Source organism: Diadema antillarum, unplaced genomic scaffold (genome assembly GCF_040938485.1).
Source record: "Diadema antillarum isolate AM-2024a unplaced genomic scaffold, OU_Dant_1.0 seq00000460_RagTag, whole genome shotgun sequence".
Classification (NCBI taxonomy): domain Eukaryota; kingdom Metazoa; phylum Echinodermata; class Echinoidea; order Diadematoida; family Diadematidae; genus Diadema; species Diadema antillarum.
The window spans coordinates 2766160-2785204 of NW_027271431.1; the positions used below are offsets into that span (position 1 = coordinate 2766160).

Here is a 19045-nt window from a genome sequence, read left to right on the forward strand (position 1 = left end):
CTTTTAAATTTCTCATTCAATGCTTTCACAAGACATACTATATTTTATGAAATGCACTACATATCTTTTTGACTGGCCTTTGCCCCCCGTCCCCCCCCCCAAAAAAAATGAATATTAGATACAGACTTTCCCAAACTCCGAACTCTGTCACAGTCCCACTAACTACCCTTCATGACATGTTTGAGTAAAGCCACATTTTCATAAAGCGTCACTGAAGGAACTCTAAAAATATACACTTCTCATAAAAATATAGCATAATGATAGAATATAATTCTCCAACATATTTTCTCATCAGCAAACGGAAGAAAAAATACGATAACAAAACGTGAAAGCATCAACATAATTTACATGTAAAAATTGAGACTAGACCAAACATTGCTTTAACACATGTGCATCCAATTACGGCAACAAAACATAAAGGGGATGGAAATTTACTTTGCTTGCTTGTTTCATTTTGAAAGAAAATGGCAGGATGACAGACGTCTCACACAAACTTTTTTTCTTTGTGCCACACATGAAATGTATGATCATCGATGTCTACAAGGGACAGACTGTTCTCAGACCAGCTTGCTTTCACTAAAAATTGTGGCCAGAGAAAACTGTTCACAGAACAGCCAAAGCTCTATGAAAAGCTGAAAATCCTAGATAAAAACTCAAACACACAATCACGCACACACTTCAGTTCAATGGTCACAGTATGTATGTCCTGATTAACATTCTAAAAGCTCAGTCAAGCCAACAAATTGTTAGCCATAACAAACACAAGGCTCAAATGGGTTTCTGTGTTTTGCTTCAAATCTGACAGAAAATCAACCAGTCATGTAGAGTTCTCCGGACAGTGATGACACAAAAGCATGACAAATTTGTCTACATAAAGGCTGCTGGCCTGTGATAGGGAAAAGCTTGGCATGGGAGCTAGGAAAATGGCACCAGACTTATCTAGGAATCTGAGAGCAGACCTTAGAAAATATGTGAAAAAAATATGAAAATACTTTTTGTTTAACATTTTGTTGACAATGATCTTCAAGGAGAAGAAAACATAATACCTTGTAGGGAGTAGAGGCAATGCATTCAACAATAAGCTTTTACCCCTACTCCTACCCCCCCCCCCAAAAAAAAAAAACGAAGATAAAGACATTGAACAGATCAAAACACTTGGCATCACATGAATTATATGGTTATCAAAATCTTTGCTGCTAAACATTATTTCACTGCAATCTACTGAAATTTCATTGATGTCAAAATACTGGACAAGGTAAAATCGATGAAGCCTCTTCCACTCAGCTTCATACTGAGAACACTGGAAAGTGTTTCGATGCTTTTAATGAAAAGTGAAGACACACCTCAATGAACAGTTACAGAAATTACACTATTATACTGCCGGGAACAATATTTCAAGACTCACACAAGTAACATATCCCCTTGAAATGCCTACAAATCATGTATTAAGAGTCAAGACCATGTGTCTTTTCTAGCGGGAATCATGTAGAGTTGTACACTTGTACAGAATATGTTTTCTACTTGAAGGAAACTTCAAAATCAAATCTCTAGAAACCTCTCCAAAAAAATGCTAGTACGACAAAGTTTATCTGCAGTTGTCACTAGAGATCCGACCAGAAGTTTCTTAGGTAGTGTCACCTCAATGCACCAAAGCAGAAATAATTTGACATGGAAATAAGAAAAATGCACAAAGCCTTCCCAATACTACTACAGACATCTGATTTGATGTCATCATTCAAAAAAGAAAAGGAGAAGAATGAGGTGTCAGACCTGTATCAAATAATTTCAATTTTACCTCGCTTATTGGTTCTAAAGCACTGGAAGACACTATTGTAATATTCATAATATTCAAAATGCATCATTTGATCGCTTTAAAGATAAGGTTTGATATTCACTTTTAAATAATGCATTCACAAAGTACACTTGAACTTTTAAATGTAGGCATGAAACCTGTCTTGACCTCTTCTTAATAGTAACTCACTTGAAATATCGGTTCAACACTTTGTGTTTCTGCGAGTATGAAGTGCTAGCAATGGCAATATTGATGAGGGTAACATATGGAATAGTACACCACTTTTTCCCTCTATTCTCAACATGGGCAACATGTACACCACCAAAAGAGAGAAAACTTGGGTCTTAGCCGTCTACAGATCAATAACACATCAAGAGAGACAAAAATTTCTGACTCATTCACAAGAAGGTATGTATATTTGACATCACTTTCACGGCAGAATTTTTTGTCCACTCGGAAGGCAGATAATGATTCCAAAATGAATCAAAACATCAATGTTTAATAACAAACACTACAAAGGTCTTGAACGTCTCATAACCATTCCTGAATCCATCAGCTTTGTGGGAACCTGTGGACCGGCTCCATACAGGAATTTTGTTTTCCTTCAATTCATACGGCTGCCGAGTCCAAATCTATGCACTTCACTGGGATCTGATAGTTTCCTAGAGGGGTACACTTACACAGAAGCGAAACTGAAAATATCTTGAACTTCTACTCTGCAGAAAGTAAGATCATCCACTATGGTTATATCATCCCCATCGCACACTTACTCTGGAATTACCGCCATTGACAGTTTGCTCTCAAGTTTTATGCCAAAAGGAGGCATATTTAGTAAAGGATGGGCACATTCATATCTCTAGCAAGTCTAACATAAAAATAAATTCCATGAAAGTCTTTGGACATGACAGACCTCAATAATGAACACCTTTGGGAAACATTTCCTGGTAAGTTATATTTCCTCCAAATTTAAACAAAAGTCCGCAATAACCACTAACAGTAGACGTTGGTCAGCAAAGTACAAAACTGATAAATTATTTTCCCCCTTTCGTTGTCAAATACATGTATAATCATGAAATTTTCTCCTCAGTTTTTTTTACACCTGAGAGAAATAATACAATATTCAAAACATTGAAACAGTATATAATCAATGTAGAAATGTATATTTGTCAAATGTAATGAAAAATATAAATAATTTCTTCAATCAAAATTCATTTAGTATTTAATATGCACAGCACATAAACATGTTTGGTTTGCTGATATGCACAAAACTTTATCATGTCAAGTGTCACAGTAGCCATGAAATACAACCTTTCTTTAACATTACTTTGCATCATTTGAGCTTGTATTGTGGTTATGCCACAGATGCCTACCAAAGGAAAGCACTGCTTGTGAAGAATATGGACATTTAACCTCGCATCACTGCTACTTGTTAGAAGCTGTTAAAGTCTTTAAAAAATGTAACCTCAAAGTTAGGGAGTGCATTTGAACTCTCTTATCCCCTATACTCAAAATGTCCTCTATGCTTGGCAATATTGCTCAGAACCTTTTATTTCTTCCTTTATCTGGGAGAATCTCACAGGTATTCTTCACTACATTATAGCAAATTCTCAATTTCCAACCCAGCCATACTTAACTCACACAAGATGTTTGCACTGGTGGGGTGTGTCTTTAACCTGTTGAAGACTAGTCCCGAGTATACCCAGGCTTGTGTCTATGGGAAATGTGTGTTGTAGCAAGATCAGTCCATCCTCAAAGGGTTAATATCAGACCGCTTCTGAGAGAGGCTGTTCTTCAGTAGCAGCGATCCAGAAGGCATTGATGGAAGGCACTCTGGCAAGACTCAGGAGTACCATGAGTGGGTCTTGAACCCTGGGCCCACTGGACTGGGGCCCCAGGCTCTCACAACATTCAAAACCTCTTTTTTATGTGTAGGCAGTGTTATAGAGAGAGAGATTGGTTACATCTTCTATTCTACCTACATCACAGTGTGCACAGATGCTAGCACTTGTCTAGAACTCCTCTCAGCTTGTACAAAATCATCCTCTCTGCTCTAATCCACTACAAAATGATTCGCTAGAGATTAATTTCTTGACTCTCTTTTCCTTCTTCTGAAACATATTCTTCTTCATTCGTTCAAGCTACTGGCTGCATTTTACCTTTATCAGACTGCCTTGAGCGTCTTTCACGTAACTTCGCATGGAATATCGTCCTAGTACTGATCACTTCTTGCCATCTAAACTAATTTCCTTGTATTTTCCCTCTTTCCCTACACCAGTTTCCTCGCTACTCAAGAAAGATTTGTCAACGAGATCTTACAATCTTGGATAAATGTCTGATTCCACATATGTTCACACTCCCATGAGGTGTTCACACTGGATATCTGGTATCTGTAGCTAGCCTCTCCATAACAAAGATGTTCTTCATGTTGTTTATAAGATGCTAGGTGAGACTGCTAAAAAGAATGTGTGAGCCATCCTAGAACCGATACTGATCATGACGCTCTCACTCCAAGCAAAAAATCATTCTGTTATCTTGGATTGGTCTGCCTGCTGGTAAATAGTCGCTTCACCCTCAATAATTCATGATGCTCTTACAATGTTTCCTCGACTGTATATATAAAAGGCAATAGATGTGTATACAAATATCACGTGTCTGGCTAGTGCGCTGGGCAACGAGGAGCTCTCATCCGTTTCCATGGCAGCCTGAGTTCAAATGAATACATCCCTGAGTGAGGGTGTGTTGCATAGGGCTGCCACAGGCATTGCTGGTGAAACATACACTTGGATAGCCCTCTTGGTCCCACATATGCAATTTGCTGCAGGGGCTCAGTCCACACCAACTCTGTCCTCCCTCTACTATAAGGCTTTTAATCTCTCCATCAGGGAGTCGCCATCTGCTGCATCATTGTCCAGTTTCCTCCCTCCTCTCCTTCCTGCACCGTTGGCTCTGTTAGACCGGACCACCGACGGAGAGGAGCTGCCGTTGATGTCGATCTCCGTCAACGTTGTTGGCAACATTTTCCCGACCCGTGACCGTGATCTCTCAAGCTGCCTCTGACGGTCCGCTGCAATATCACAACGAAACAAGGACGTGAACCACACATGGCCACTAATCTTCAGTTGGGCATTTCCAAGGTAATGGGCCCCCCCAATGTTACATTTGGTGTTTCGGACATATCCACAGTGCTTTACATTCTAAATGAAATACAATGGCTTTAAGTGATTCCTGAATAATATTTTTTTCTTTAAATGAGTCACTTATATATTTTTTTATTTCTGCAAATTGAAGATGAAAATTTCATGTGAACGTATGTAACAGGTGGACAGACATTGGTGTACTAATGTATGACAGGCAAATAAGCAATTGCAATTTGTTGTCTTTGATTCAATCTTGAAATCTCTGTTGAGTTTGATGTCGTAATAAGCTAGTGCTCATTTAGAGTGCCTGATCTGCAGAATACTCTGCATGGGCTCGAGACAGGATGTGATAAATCAAAACTCGTATACAATACACTCCCATTATAACAAACACGGTTATAATGAAATTCCGGTTGCAGCAAAGTAAAAAATTCAGGCCACTACATAATCCACTCTATTTTTTTTTTATTGTTTATTTGTTCGGTTATAATGAAATTTCGATATAACGAAAGAAAACTGCCGGTCCCAAAGACTTTGTTATAACAGGAGTCCACTGTACAAGTGTCCGTGCAGAAAGAGTGCAGAGGTCAAGCAGTACTCTTACCTCCACCCGCTCTCGGAGCTCTCCTTTTCTTCTCTGGTCGGTTGAACGCTGTTCCACTCTGGAGGGCCTCCAAGAGGTTATCCATGACTCCTTCCTGGTCGTCGTCTGAGGGTTAAGGCGAGATAGAGAGAGAGAGATCATGTCCAAATGGAATCTAAACAAGTCAGAACCTTAGTCTTGTATGATGGCGCAGTTATCACCATTACACGCTCTTCAAATGATGATGCCATTAACCCTTAAAGGGATGGTATAGTTTTGGTTGAGACCTAATTTCAGGTTTCTTACATTTTTTGGTGAGATAATGAGAAACCTCTTCTGAAATATGAAAGAACATGTAATTCTATGAGGAATTCAACGTTTATTTGATGAAAATTGGATTTGAAATGGCTGAGATATCCAAAAAAGAGCAATTCTAATAAAGTGTGGGACCCACACTTTGTTACCATCGCTTTGTTTTACTTTGTTTTTCGATGTTTCAGTCATTCCAAACCCGATTTTCATCAAATAAACTTTGAATTCCTCTTAAAATGGTATGTTCTGTACTATATCATAAGTGTCTTCTTGGTATCTCGCAAAAAGTTAAAAGCCAAATTCTCATCTCCACCAATACTGTACCATCCCTTTAACATGCCTAGGCACTTTGCTTAACTTGTCAAGCTGTTTTCATCAGCATTCACAAAGCCATCAAAACTTCACCTACTTGCAAACATAGCAAGCCCACTATGGTGTAGCAATGTGCCTCAGTCCAACAGAAATAAATGATATGATCTACAATACGGATTAGGGGAATTAGGTAATCTCTATTCATTCACAATCATTTTTTTTTTAGTAGACATTTGTGCCAATATGCAAGAAACAACAGCAAGGGTTAAAGAAAGGATGGCACTAGGGATTCCTTAAGATGGATAGTCAATGCTCACTTCACCAATTTCAATTCATCAAAAGTTCTACAAGGAGGAAGATCTGGCAATTGCACTAGCTCTCTGAACACAGCGTGAGTCAGAACATGACAAACCAAACTGTTCTAACCTGATATCTATCTTCATCCATTATATCAGACACCACTTCAAAGGATAAATATATTAAACAAATTTTATGCACCTGTGTAAGCAATTTTCCTGAAGAAGAGCGCTTACAGACATTTCCTGTAATAATGCGCTACATAAATATTGTGAATTATTAACAACATACAAGAAATTCATCCTTTATTTACTTCTTTTTGGGAATAAAAGAAATCACTTACATAATATCCTATGAATACATGAAGCCACATCATTCTAAAAAAATGTTGCCTTTTAGATGGGAATAACTGTGAAAAGGATCTCATCTAGATTTGATAGAGTGGCATGGAGATATTCCACAGCAAATCGTTGTCTTACCCAAGGTCATGTCTAGGAGGTTGTTCTTCCTCTGAGTCTTGGCCTTCTTTTCTCGCTCCTTCTTTTCCTTTGCCTCCTTCATCTTCTTCGCCTTCTCCTCCGCTTCTTGCCTCTTCTTGTTCTCAATCTTAGATTGCTGTCAGAGATGGGTGGGAAGGAACGGCCAATATGCCCAAAACATTAATGGCATGAAACAATCGATCATGTTCTAAATGGCAATTTAGACTATTGGTGATATTTTTTTTCCCCACTCGTCGTTTGTTCTTTTTTTTCAATATAGCGCCTTTTCATGAGAATGAGGCGGTCAGAGGTGCTGCAAAACATACCATAAAATGGGAATAGCAATATGGACCCTGGTCAATGATAATCAATGATTGACCAAGAGCTATGATGTGACCAATCATTGATTTCACCCAAAGGTCCAACTATACTCTTCACCGGTCGTTAGTCTACTAACGGCTAGTTCTAATGATCGCTCATCTGCTCTGAACTGCACTGCCCATGCATAACAAATGCATTGCAACTGTTTCTGTGTACAGTTCACTTAGTTTGGAGCTGATGCTAGCCTGAGAATCTTGCAAAAATTGCTTCCGCAGAATTCAAATCATGCCCCCATTTTATAAGTTAAATAGTGAACACTATTTAATTGGGCAATAGTAAAATTATCTTCCTGCTGTAACTTTTCAACAGTCCAAAACACATTCGGCTCCATCTTCTGACTGTTCCAAAGTCACTACAGAATGGATAACTCTCACTGACTCTGCTGTAATGTGTATTATTTGTAATCCTACCACATCCAGCAGTCAACCTTTCTAGCAAGTACCCATTCATAATTCTGGGAAGAAAAGGGCATTGTAGATAAAGTCGATTTGCTCAGGGACTAAAGTGCCTTAGTAGGAACTAAATCTTGACCCTTACTGAAAGCGCAGCATACATCCACACGACCACAACACCACCATCCACAAAAAATAAATTCATAAAATGCTCTAGGCATTGTATTTTGGGAATACACAGACCAATCACACATTTATACATTTATACAGCAGCACGTTAGTATGTATGAAGGGTGTCTAAGCGATTAAACAAGAATACAGTTTTTGTTAAACTAACCTCATACTCATCGAGGAAGACCTTGATGTCACCAAAGAATTCCTCCATGGATTTCTTGGAGGTGTCAAATGAATAATACTCTGCCAGCTTCTTGTAGACTTCCTTCATCTTCTCATACATGCTCTGGAGTGTCTTGAACTGTTCTTTGGCAGCCTTGACAAACACGTGATCAGCCAGAGGAAGGAAGGAATTGGTCAAGGAAAACCCAAGCAAAGTTTGCAACTTCTCTTTTGATAAGTTTTCACCCAGTACACCACTAAAGCATGCTCTCTACAGAAGAGATGTAAATGTAATACAGTAAAACCATACATTTTTGCACGTTTGAAGCTTTCACGAATTTCACGAGGCAAGATTTTTGGAAGTAAGATGCATGCAAAACTTCTTGTCTACACAATGCATTAAATGCCAGTGGCAATTTGCAAAAGTTTTGTGCCAAGAAAAAGGCCGTCGCCTCTAATTCACAAAAGTTTCATGCTTGGTTGTACAGTATCTAACTGTGTAATACCTCATCCCCCTTGTATGCAACTTGTCCCCGTACACACAAACATCGAAAACACCACCACAACAACAAGAGATTGGTATAAGGTGGCAAAGGATATTTCCATGACTGGTTTGAACTGGTCGTTGCTGTTTGGAACTGGTTTGTAGTTCTTGAGATCCTTCTCCAGCCCCTTGATGTCTTTCTCCATCTGTTTCATGTTCTTCTGGACGTTTTCATCCGACACTGCATCGAGAAACAACAAAACAAAGTCACACCCTCACACATAGACAAACGAGAGGCATGAAATATATACACATATCTCATCTGTAACTCCTTTGGATGACTATCCCCGCATTGAGATGAAATATATTTTATGATTAATCCTAAAAACTGTCAAATTATGACCTTTTTAGTTTGTCATTTCTGTTTTATATTATACATGAAAGAAAGAAAGGAAATACACTTGGTCGGATGTTTTACACAGATACAAAAAGTGTTATAATTATAGAATAGTAATGGTTGACTGATGGTCCATTTACAAGGTGCAGACCAGGATATTTACCATTAAAAAAAAAAAAAAAAAAATATATATATATATATATATATATAAAGATATGTTTTTCTTTTTCATTCACAGGGTTATGTAAAACACTAGATGTTTAGAATTTCTGTTGAAATATAAGCAGCCGCTTAAGTCTACACCAGAGACAGAGTTAACGCTTTTTCAGGGGAAACTGGCAAAGGCATGTCCGGAGAGGCAAACTGTCCAGTCTAGTCTTAAGACAATAGTGAGGACGCAGAGTAAGTGAGTGAGGTGACCGACTGTCCCTCTGGCCTTACCTCTCGATGCCTTCACTGTGTGCCCGATCTCGCTGGGGAAGTCGGCGATCTCGGGATACACATTCTGAATCTGGTCGGCCAGAAAGTTGAGGAAGTTCATCTTGTTGTCTATTGACTTTGTTCCTCTCAGCTGCAGAGGATAAAAAAAAAAAAACAACTTTATACAGTCATTATCTTGAATTATAAATTTTATGGACAAAAGTGAAGTGCAGAACAGTTAAATCAGTACAAAGGAAAAAATTACAAAATAGCTATGCCCACAACTCTACAAATGCAACTTGCACATAATTCATTAGAGGTGTTTAAAAAAATCCACCATGAATAGAAAGGAAAAACAAACAATATTAGAGATAAAAATATGCTGTTTATGCACCCAACCATTCACCAAGGGGTGTCATTCCTTAACTTTTAAGTTTCACATAAATTTCCCATATAACCTGGAGGGAAAATATAGAAAGTGACTTTCCAGAAGACATACTGGCATAACTAGTAAGAGCATATTCAGCACCTCGCTACTTTAAAATTGAGATGCATACTGTGTGATATTTGCTCATAAATCAATACTCCCAGAAACATCACTTTGTAGAGTAATGATTGAAAACCAAAGCTTAAAGAGCTAGCTTTTACTTTAGAAATCTGAAGTAACAGAAACATTAGCAATGGGGTTAATTCTAATATATTAGCTGATAAAATTCTTGTAGTATTAGGAGTGGGTGACCTGACGACCCCAGGCAGAAATCTGACCTTTGTCAGGAAACCGAGGTCAAATCCAACAGAGCCTGCATTCCTGGAGCCAGAGTTCATGTAGTTTCCGAAGAGGAGAATCAGTTCCAGCACGCTGGTGAAACCTTTACTATTCTGAAGCTCCTCACAGGCCTTGGTTACTGTTGCTATGTCCTGCAAAGAAGAAAAAACAAAACAAATGACTTCCATTCCGGTTTTTAAAAAGATTCTGTGGCATCTTCTAAGTGGTGTATAGGTTCATTCTTGAAGTATCATAAAGCTACAGATTAATTTGCACTTCCTGTACAATAAGAACCGTATGGTTTCACTCGTTTACACATTACACATAAATTAACACACAAGCATACTATAAATACAAACACAAACAAACACATAAATGTGTATGTGTGTGTACAAAATGTAGCAGTTCGTTGAATTTGAAGCAATCTCAGCTCATAAAATCAAATTGTGGAAAAAACAAAAAGAAATATAAAAGGAGATAAGAGGGAAAGTGCGGAAAAGACAGAGAGGGTGAAACTGAAAGAAAATCGGCTAAGACCAAAATAACAATCCGTTTTGCAGGGGAAAAACAGACTGGCGAGGCATGTAATATGTCGACTACTCACGGGTTTGATGTCGCCAACTAGTTCTTGGAATTTCATTTTGAAACTGATGGCCTGTAGCCTCTTGTCCAGATGTTTGATATCACCAACCTGGTAGAATGAGAGAAAGAAAAAGAAAAAAAACAAAAAAACAATAGCTTCATGTAACTTACTGTCTAGAGCAGATGAACCTCTAATTCTACTTATATTTCTTCTTCTGTTTCTTGTAGAGTGGAGTGGCAGAAGGCACAATGGAACACAGCCTTGGACACTAAATCTCTAAGCTATCACCATTCAACGGCAGTGCACAATTTTTAGCAGGTTCTCTCCTTATAGTCTACAGAATTAAAAGCATGCAAATATCATCTTACCCAGCTAAGTGCAAAAAGTTGTACCCCTGCGAAAAATTCTGCCTTTACAGTATTCATAGCCTTAATATAAACAATAGATTTGAGCTAACCTACGTTTGCTGATTTGGAAAAGTGGATATTTTTGACTAATTTTTTTACTCAGCCAGGTATGAAGAGTTTCGTGTGTTTTTAATTCCATGGAATCAAGATATCAACTACCTAAAACATGTGGCCAGCAAAAATATTCGCGTGCTTTTAGTTTCGCTCTAGTTTGTGGTTGCGCAAAATGCGCGAAAATTTCAACACCACAAAAATCTCAACTTCAACAGTATGCTACTACTTTTGCACAGAGCCTGCAGTTGGCAATACCAACATTTGTGCATATTGGCAATATGTATACAGGAAAGAGGCCTGTTAAGTTTTTCCATCCCACAAACACTGAGAGAGATTAACATGGCACAGAGAAGGTCTCCCCCTTGGTACACAGGGGGTTAAAATCAAGTCCAGGCAACTCACCAGGACACAGAACTGCTCAGCCTCGTTCATGTCATTGAATTCGTCCTTGAGGGCGTACACGCTCTTGATGGTGTCATTCTCGGGCATGTTCTTGAGTAGCGACTGGATCAGGCCCTCGTTGAGGTGGTTTTCGTCGATCTCCAGCAGACGCCGCTTGATCTCCTCGTGGGGGATGCGCATGGACCCCAGCCAGATCGCTGATGGCGGAAGAAAAGCAGGCATACACATATGGGAATAGACTGGTTTACTAACATACCGACATTCAAATTTATATAATATGGATGTTAATCCCATTCTGACGTAGAAACAAGCAATTCCATTAACCTGTACCATGAAAATACTTTTCAATACTTGGGAATCAAGGTCGCATATTAGTTGTGGGTACATCGGGCAAACTTTGGACAAGCTTTCAGGTTGTCAAGGGGAACCATTCACAGAAAGGCATGCATAAAATTTGAATATGTTAGTAAATTGGTCCACAATGACTGGTATCACAAAAAACTATGTGTATGAGTTGGGCATATTCCACACTATAACAATTAACAATCATTTTCTTTGATGAGCAACTTCTGATTTGAGCACAAAATAAAATTTCATTTAGCTGTTATTGCCTACAGCACATTTTGTTGCTGCGTCACTATGCGACCTGTAAACAGATGCGTGATGCATATCATCCTACAAGTCTGCCAGACACCAGAGTTCTGATGGAAGACTACAAATTGCATACTATACTGTAGAATACTATTTGAGATAATGTTTAATAAGGAAACACACATAGCAGATTTCATGTCTCACATCGATCACTTGGCCTAGTGGCTTACATGTATGCAGGCAGCTCTGGTGCTAAATCAGTTTCTAACCTCTTCACATTCCTTTTTGTGTTTTCATACCACACTCTATTCGATCATCCTCCATTAATGTTCAACTTGGCCACAAGTAAACCTGACCAGTCACCAGCTTATGATCTGGCTGAATATTAATCACCCCTGGCCATGCTTGCAGGCATGACCCCCAAGGAAAGTACACAGAACAACAAAAGACATAAGGAGTAGTAGTGTGTGATGAAGATGTGAGCTTGTGTCTACTTAATATGACACTTGACACCTCGGCATTGTCATATTGGTATTGGGACCACTTGCGTGATGCTGGTGTGATCGCAGGAATTAATGACAGGAAGGGCTCCCCCTATTGACACTTCCTGCCTCCCCTGAAGTACTAGTATGGCGTTAAAAAAAAGGCCACCAATTTTTGCCTCTTTTACCAACAATGAGCTCAGCAAGCAGAGCTGCCAACATAACCCACCCACATCCTGCTCAAGAGACTTTTGTCATCACTTATGTGGGTAAACTGTTAAGCTTTCTAAAAGCTGTAGGAGTTCATAAAAATGAGGGCAGAATGGTATTCCAACTGAGCCTAACCAACACCAGTCATCATCACACCTGGGCAACGTCAGCATCAGGGCTTCTAGTGCCCCCCTCCTCCCTTTGGAATCTATGCTCTATAAAGTTTTCTTCCATGGATGTTCAGTTGACATGCCACATGCCATTAAAGTTCCCACTTTCGATGAATGCTGGGAAAGCTCCACACCTCACACAATATGACTGACAAACTAGTCTGTGGAAGAGACAGATGACCCAGTTTACTCACTTATACAGAATCCACCCATACCAAATAAACCATCATCCTGTCCCAATTCACACCTATATAAGACCTACAAAGCACTTTTTTTTCTCAAGATACTCAAAAGATTGTGGCCAAATGACGTCCCATGATGCATACCACAAACTGGCCCAGCTCTAGCTACCAGCTACTTTAAACAAGATCCCTCCCTTCATCCCTTGTGGTTACCAAGGAGCAATCAGCAACTGAACTGATGGGGTGTTCACATACATGCACACATGACTAGACAGTCAAGTTGGACTAGAGTAACATAAAGGGGCATCCTGTAGTACCCCCATTCCGCAGATATTATTTTCTCATTGGTCACTCATCAGAAGCAAAGTTTGTTACTTCTGGCCACCCACCGAAGTGTGTCGGATTGCAGTCTGATGAATCTGACTTGTGATGGTCCACCATCAGGTTAGTGTCAGACGCGCCAGGCGTGATCCAATAAGGTGAGATCGTCTGGTGAGGAACACACAGGTATGTCTGAGACTGACTCGATAGTCCACCAACACAAGTCGGATTCATCAGATTGCGACCCGATACACTTCAGTGAGAAGCCAGAAGCAATAAACTTTGCTTCCGACGGGTGACCAATGACAAGATATCTCTCTGGAATGGGGGTGACCGAGCACTGGGCTGAAGAGCCCTATTGGTACTGCCTGAGCTGGTTTAGAAGTTACAGTTTGGGTCTCTCCTCCCAGAGACAGTGCTATGTCAGCTGACAGGGTCTGGTAACACACCAACATCTGATTCATACTCATTAGTCTCATGACGTTTAAAGCTGGGATAAAGACCAAGTGAAAAATTGCTAAAATTGGCGTAATTTTTGGTTTTACTCACAGAGGTTCTGGGCTTCTTTGGCACTCAGGACTTTCAGTTGTTTCACCTTCTTCTTCTCCTTCTTTCCTTCCAGCTCATCAGTACCTCCTCCTCCTCCGCCAAGCTTTTTGGCTGATCAATAAATGTTACATGACACAAAATGTTGATAAAACTGCTCCACAGATTTACCTTTTACACAATATCACATACTCATTCATTGAAATACAATAATGAACCGTTATGTGCTTGTAAAAGTGCATGGATGAATACATTCTAATATTCTTGTATTATATATCATATAAACACTTTCATCACTACTACTACTACTACTACTACTACTACTACTACTACTTCTACTACTACCCTCATCACTATCCTCACTTTTATTGTGAATATCAAAATTTACCTCTTTGGGGTACATTTCATAAGGCATACCATGAATACATGAAAGATATTTACACAATTTCAAGTAATAAACATTCTATATTTCTACACCCATTCAATTGTTGTTGTTTGTTTGTTTTTTGTCATCATTCTTAATCTTAACAATTTGCCCCTTGATGTATTATTATTTTTTTTTTTTTTTAAAGTGTACATTATTTTCCTCCTCATTCTTGTGGATTTCATTTTCTTTACTTCACTCAATAACTCATCCTATTGCTTTGCACTGTTCTATTTGATGAGAATATGGGGCTTAACAAAATGAAAACTACATCTCTATGTCTCTCCAGTGATTCTAACCTGGTTTGGATGCAAAGAGCAAGGCAAGCTGCTCCATGACCACATCTTTCTCCAGCCTGTCCTCCTTGGCTTGGACCCAGAAGGATTTCTTGTTCAGTTGCCTTGGGTTGATCTTCACAGAAAATTGTGACAACAAGAGGAATAAATAATAATTAATAACTAAACACAATCAAGAATTATGGTATGCTGGTATATAATGCTAAAATCTGAGTATCTTGGGGCATGAAATGTTACTTAGGAAAGCAGCATGGCATAAAATTGGGAATGCACTGTGGGTAAAAAGAAAAGGTGCAAGGGGACTGTAACTGAATTGCACATAGCTGTTGACTTGGTGGGGATGCTGCACTTCCACAGAAACATTTCTGAGTTGATGGAGGTACGCATTGCTTTTAAAGTACTTTGGGTAACTCATTTGTATTATAAAATGATGACCGTGTGATGTGTTGTTTGAATTTTTTCCCCCCTGCCTCTTCTGTGCTGTTTAACGACTGTGTTGTAGGGAGTATAACCTCAGGGTTGGCTGAGGAATTGAAACTCTATTATGGGGAGATTTGAAGTCCTGAGAAGAAGTGGAGAGCCTTACAACCTCCGATAAAAGTATGTCAGACGGATCTTTCTCTCTGTTCTCTCCCATACCAATGATCATCAATATAGCATTGCATCAGGTCCAAAACCACATCTAAGATTAACCAGAGTGTTTTTGAAGACGGGGAAGAGAATTAAAGGTTGTCTAATATATCCCTTTTGCAAATGTCACAAAAGTTTGCATGGTTGAAAAATAACGTCTCCCAACACCGTGCACGAAATCTTACAATAATATATACCTCAGAGTTTTAGAGAAAAGAAATGAAAAACTAAGCCCGTGTCACTTTAGAGAATATATTCATCTTCTGTAAAGAAAGTAACAGTTGGATTTCTTTTTTTTATAGTCCAAATAAATTCATTAGAAAACTTAAGTATTGTTTTCCCCTGCATCATTAACTCTTTATGTGCCATGTTCGCACGTCCCACTCAGTCGACGCCGTGCCAACTTCGCTTATTCCACTCAAACGCACTAATCCGCTTAAACCAGTCGATAAATCGCCTAATCCCGCAGTACAATGAAAGCTTTTCTCGCGCTTTTGTTCCTTTTACACACAGCTTGCATTCTATGCAGTGATTGACTATCAAACAATGTTCCCAACTAAATTTGCGTGTAAATTCTAAGTTCCTCTCACGGTTTCATGTGCAAAAGTCATGCCTTTATAGTATTACAGTAATGTAGCAACTGGTCATCAAAAAAATAAATAGAAATAGATTTGTCATACAATTTATATCACAGCAAAGCTTGGCATTCCTCTTCAACTTTGCTCACTATTATGCCCAGCTTAACAGAAATTTGTAGAAGTTATATAGATTGGAAAAACAGAATTCTTTCTCAAAGCATGACTACCTTCGTGTCTCAGAATAACGTGGCACAAAGGGGGTTTCCACCATAGCAAATAAAGAGTTAAGAAGTTTCCAGCTTTATCATTCTGGTGAAAGGTATAAATGACAACCTCTACAATGTACCAGCTTATGAAAGGAATACGATCTTTAGGGTTGCCAAAGGGACACACAAATGTTAAACAATGAATGACTGAACACCTCACCTTGCTCCAGTTGGCTCTCTTCATGGGGGTCTGTGGGGTGTACTTCTTCTTGGCCTTCATTCCATGGGGTAAGGAAGACTGGGGAGAAGGGCCTCCGGGGCTCATACCACCAAACATGGGCACACCACCCGGCACAGGTGGCGGACCTTTCCCTCCCATGGGAGGTGGAGGAGGTGGAGGACCCCCCATCCCTGGAGGCGGAGGGGGTGGGGGTGGGCCACCAAAGCCCCCTGGAGGCGGGGGTGGGGGTGGAATGCCTGGCCCGCCGGGCGGGGGTGGGGGAGGGGGAATCCCCATGCCACCAGGGGGAGGAGGGGGTGGGGGAATACCGGGGCCTCCAGGTGGTGGAGGTGGGGGCGGGGGTGCTCCGCCCCCTGGAGGTGGAGGTGCACCTCCAGCCACTGCAGCTGTGAGGGCTCCACTGGCAATCTGGAAAATAAAACCAACACAGAGAATTGTTGGGGTACAGTATTGCAAAAAAAAAAAGTTCGAACAATAATGAACATCACTATTCACATCTCAGGAAATTCTACCTCTCCCAGAATTCCAAAAACATTCATAGCTACAATACCAATGACAAAAACTTCCTCACTAAATGGCAGAGGAGAAAACCTTTTGCTAGTTGATGTTCTATTTGTGTGTGCAATATTTGTAATTTGCAGTCTTGTCATAAAGATGGCACTTGATACGAGGAATACAAATTACGTTTTTGAACTACTGTCAAATAACTCTTTGAGATGCCAAAGAAAATATAGTGAACCCATACCCTAATGAACTCTACTTGCATTGACATATTCACTCCTGAATTTTTTTTCCCCAAAATGGCAGGCTATTGTGCAGCCCTGGAGAGTGATTTGATGTTACTTTAATCCCGTCTCATCTGTGACGGGGTCACACCTTTTGTTTCAAGTCCTCCAGCTCTTTCTCAGTCTCCTCCAACTTCTTGTTGGCTTGCGACAGCTTGGCGTCCATCTCTTGCCTCGCTGTGACCTCTTGTTCAAGCTGTGGATGTCATGGGAATAAGTTTCATATTGTTTATATGTCTAATATCAGGCAGGGATTACTGACATCATCATCACCATCATCAGTCAGAGAACACCAGCATTATGACATATTTGTCACTCCTATACAGGAAACCAGAGAATCGTGATCCAAAGGTAATCTTTACCGAAGCAAAGCCTCATGATATTTCAGCTTATTCTAGAACGATTCAAATGTATCTTATGCATGCTAGCTAATGCAATGAGACATACATTACACAAAAGTACTGAAATAAAAAAAATTGACATCACTGCAAAACATGTATTGCGGAACATTTCCGAGTTTGATTAGACTAAAAGTGAACAAATGACCAAGTTTTGATGATGAGTCAACATACATTGTAAGAACCTAAATTCAGGTTGACACTTTGCAGTAAGTGACATTGGACAATGATGATATTGTGATCCAGTGTCAATGTGAGTGACAGGTGAGTTGGGCCTATACCTCTGTGAATCATTGTATCATTGCCTAATCTGGATGTTATCCCTTTTAATGAGCCTTCTGAATGACAAGGCAGCATTAGCATGACTCAAAGAGACGTCACAGTTTTTTTGCTCTACAGCCAGGAGTCATCGTTATCAAACTCTCTGATTGTCAACTTACTTCCTTTTCCAGCTTCCCGGCCTTTCCCTCCATGATCTCATACTTGGCTTTTTCTGCCAGTCCCTCTGTGAATAGCAAGCAGGTAAGAGAAATTTAACAAAAAAATTAGAGTTGCAAAAATGAGAAGGTGACTTCATGGCACTGGATTGCTTAGAGTTTGTGTGTCCCTTCTGAAACACTGGAAATCAGATTCCTTTCATAAGCTGGCATATTGTAGAGGTAGGTATTTCAGACCTTTCCTCAGATTAATAAAACTTGAAACTTCTCTGTGATGGAGGAGGAATAGATACTATAGATTTCCAGAGAATTTCTTATTCTCTGTACAAAGTGAGAGCACATTCTAGAGTGAAACAGGTTTAGTTTTTCATTTCGCTTTTAAAAATTCTGAGGTGTATTACCGCAAGATTTCATACACAATGTTGGAAGACATCATTCTTCAACCAGGCAAAATTTCATGACGTTTGCAAAGGGGACACACAACCTATAAGTCGAGACAGGGATGCAAAATAAGTGCTACAATTTGACAAAGCACGCTGATTTCAGACCTGAATGGATTGAAAGTAGTTTGATGAACTGAACAGGCAATCACATGTATTGAAACTAAAACATGCAGGTTGAATATAATGTGATGTCACTTCAGACCATCAAATTCTGACACTTTCCTGATGCATAGCAACATAAAAGGAATCATACTCATACTCAAGAACTTTTAGTTTCGATTTTATTATTTCAAACATGGCTTGCTGGGCTTAGTTTGCAGATGTATTCACTTTTAGTCTCCAGTCTCAGAGTGAGCCAATGATAAAAAGAATATTGGATCTGTCCATTCCCTAAATATACCTCACAAAGAAACACACCCTTGGCTCAGCATGTTACTCTCTTCTGGTGCACCTGCCATGGAGACAATAAGAAGTGACATTTCTCTGATCATTCTTACGACCACATTGGAGACGAGCTTCTTGAGATGAGCTGGCTAGGAGTAAGTCTCTCTCTTTAGAAATTCCTCCTAAT

General features: G+C 39.6%; 1 protein-coding gene across 5 annotated transcripts in view; it reads right to left on the reverse strand.

Moving 5' to 3' along the window:
- Positions 1 to 4184: 4184 nt before the first annotated feature.
- Positions 4185 to 19045, reverse strand: part of LOC139733109 (protein diaphanous homolog 2-like) — a 97044-nt gene continuing 82183 nt past the window's right edge. For all 5 annotated transcript variants that reach the window (XM_071643956.1, XM_071643953.1, XM_071643954.1 and 2 more), the window contains exons 10-23: positions 18035 to 18099; positions 17288 to 17392; positions 16391 to 16819; positions 14760 to 14871; positions 14040 to 14150; positions 11535 to 11731; positions 10693 to 10779; positions 10088 to 10240; positions 9344 to 9473; positions 8622 to 8746; positions 8023 to 8187; positions 6913 to 7048; positions 5534 to 5638; positions 4185 to 4856 (exon numbers count right to left, since the gene is read on the reverse strand). In XM_071643956.1, the coding sequence (XP_071500057.1) occupies positions 4648 to 4856; positions 5534 to 5638; positions 6913 to 7048; positions 8023 to 8187; positions 8622 to 8746; positions 9344 to 9473; positions 10088 to 10240; positions 10693 to 10779; positions 11535 to 11731; positions 14040 to 14150; positions 14760 to 14871; positions 16391 to 16819; positions 17288 to 17392; positions 18035 to 18099 (2129 nt within the window). In that variant the 3' untranslated portion in view covers positions 4185 to 4647. The remainder of the gene's footprint in view (positions 4857 to 5533; positions 5639 to 6912; positions 7049 to 8022; positions 8188 to 8621; positions 8747 to 9343; positions 9474 to 10087; positions 10241 to 10692; positions 10780 to 11534; positions 11732 to 14039; positions 14151 to 14759; positions 14872 to 16390; positions 16820 to 17287; positions 17393 to 18034; positions 18100 to 19045) is intronic.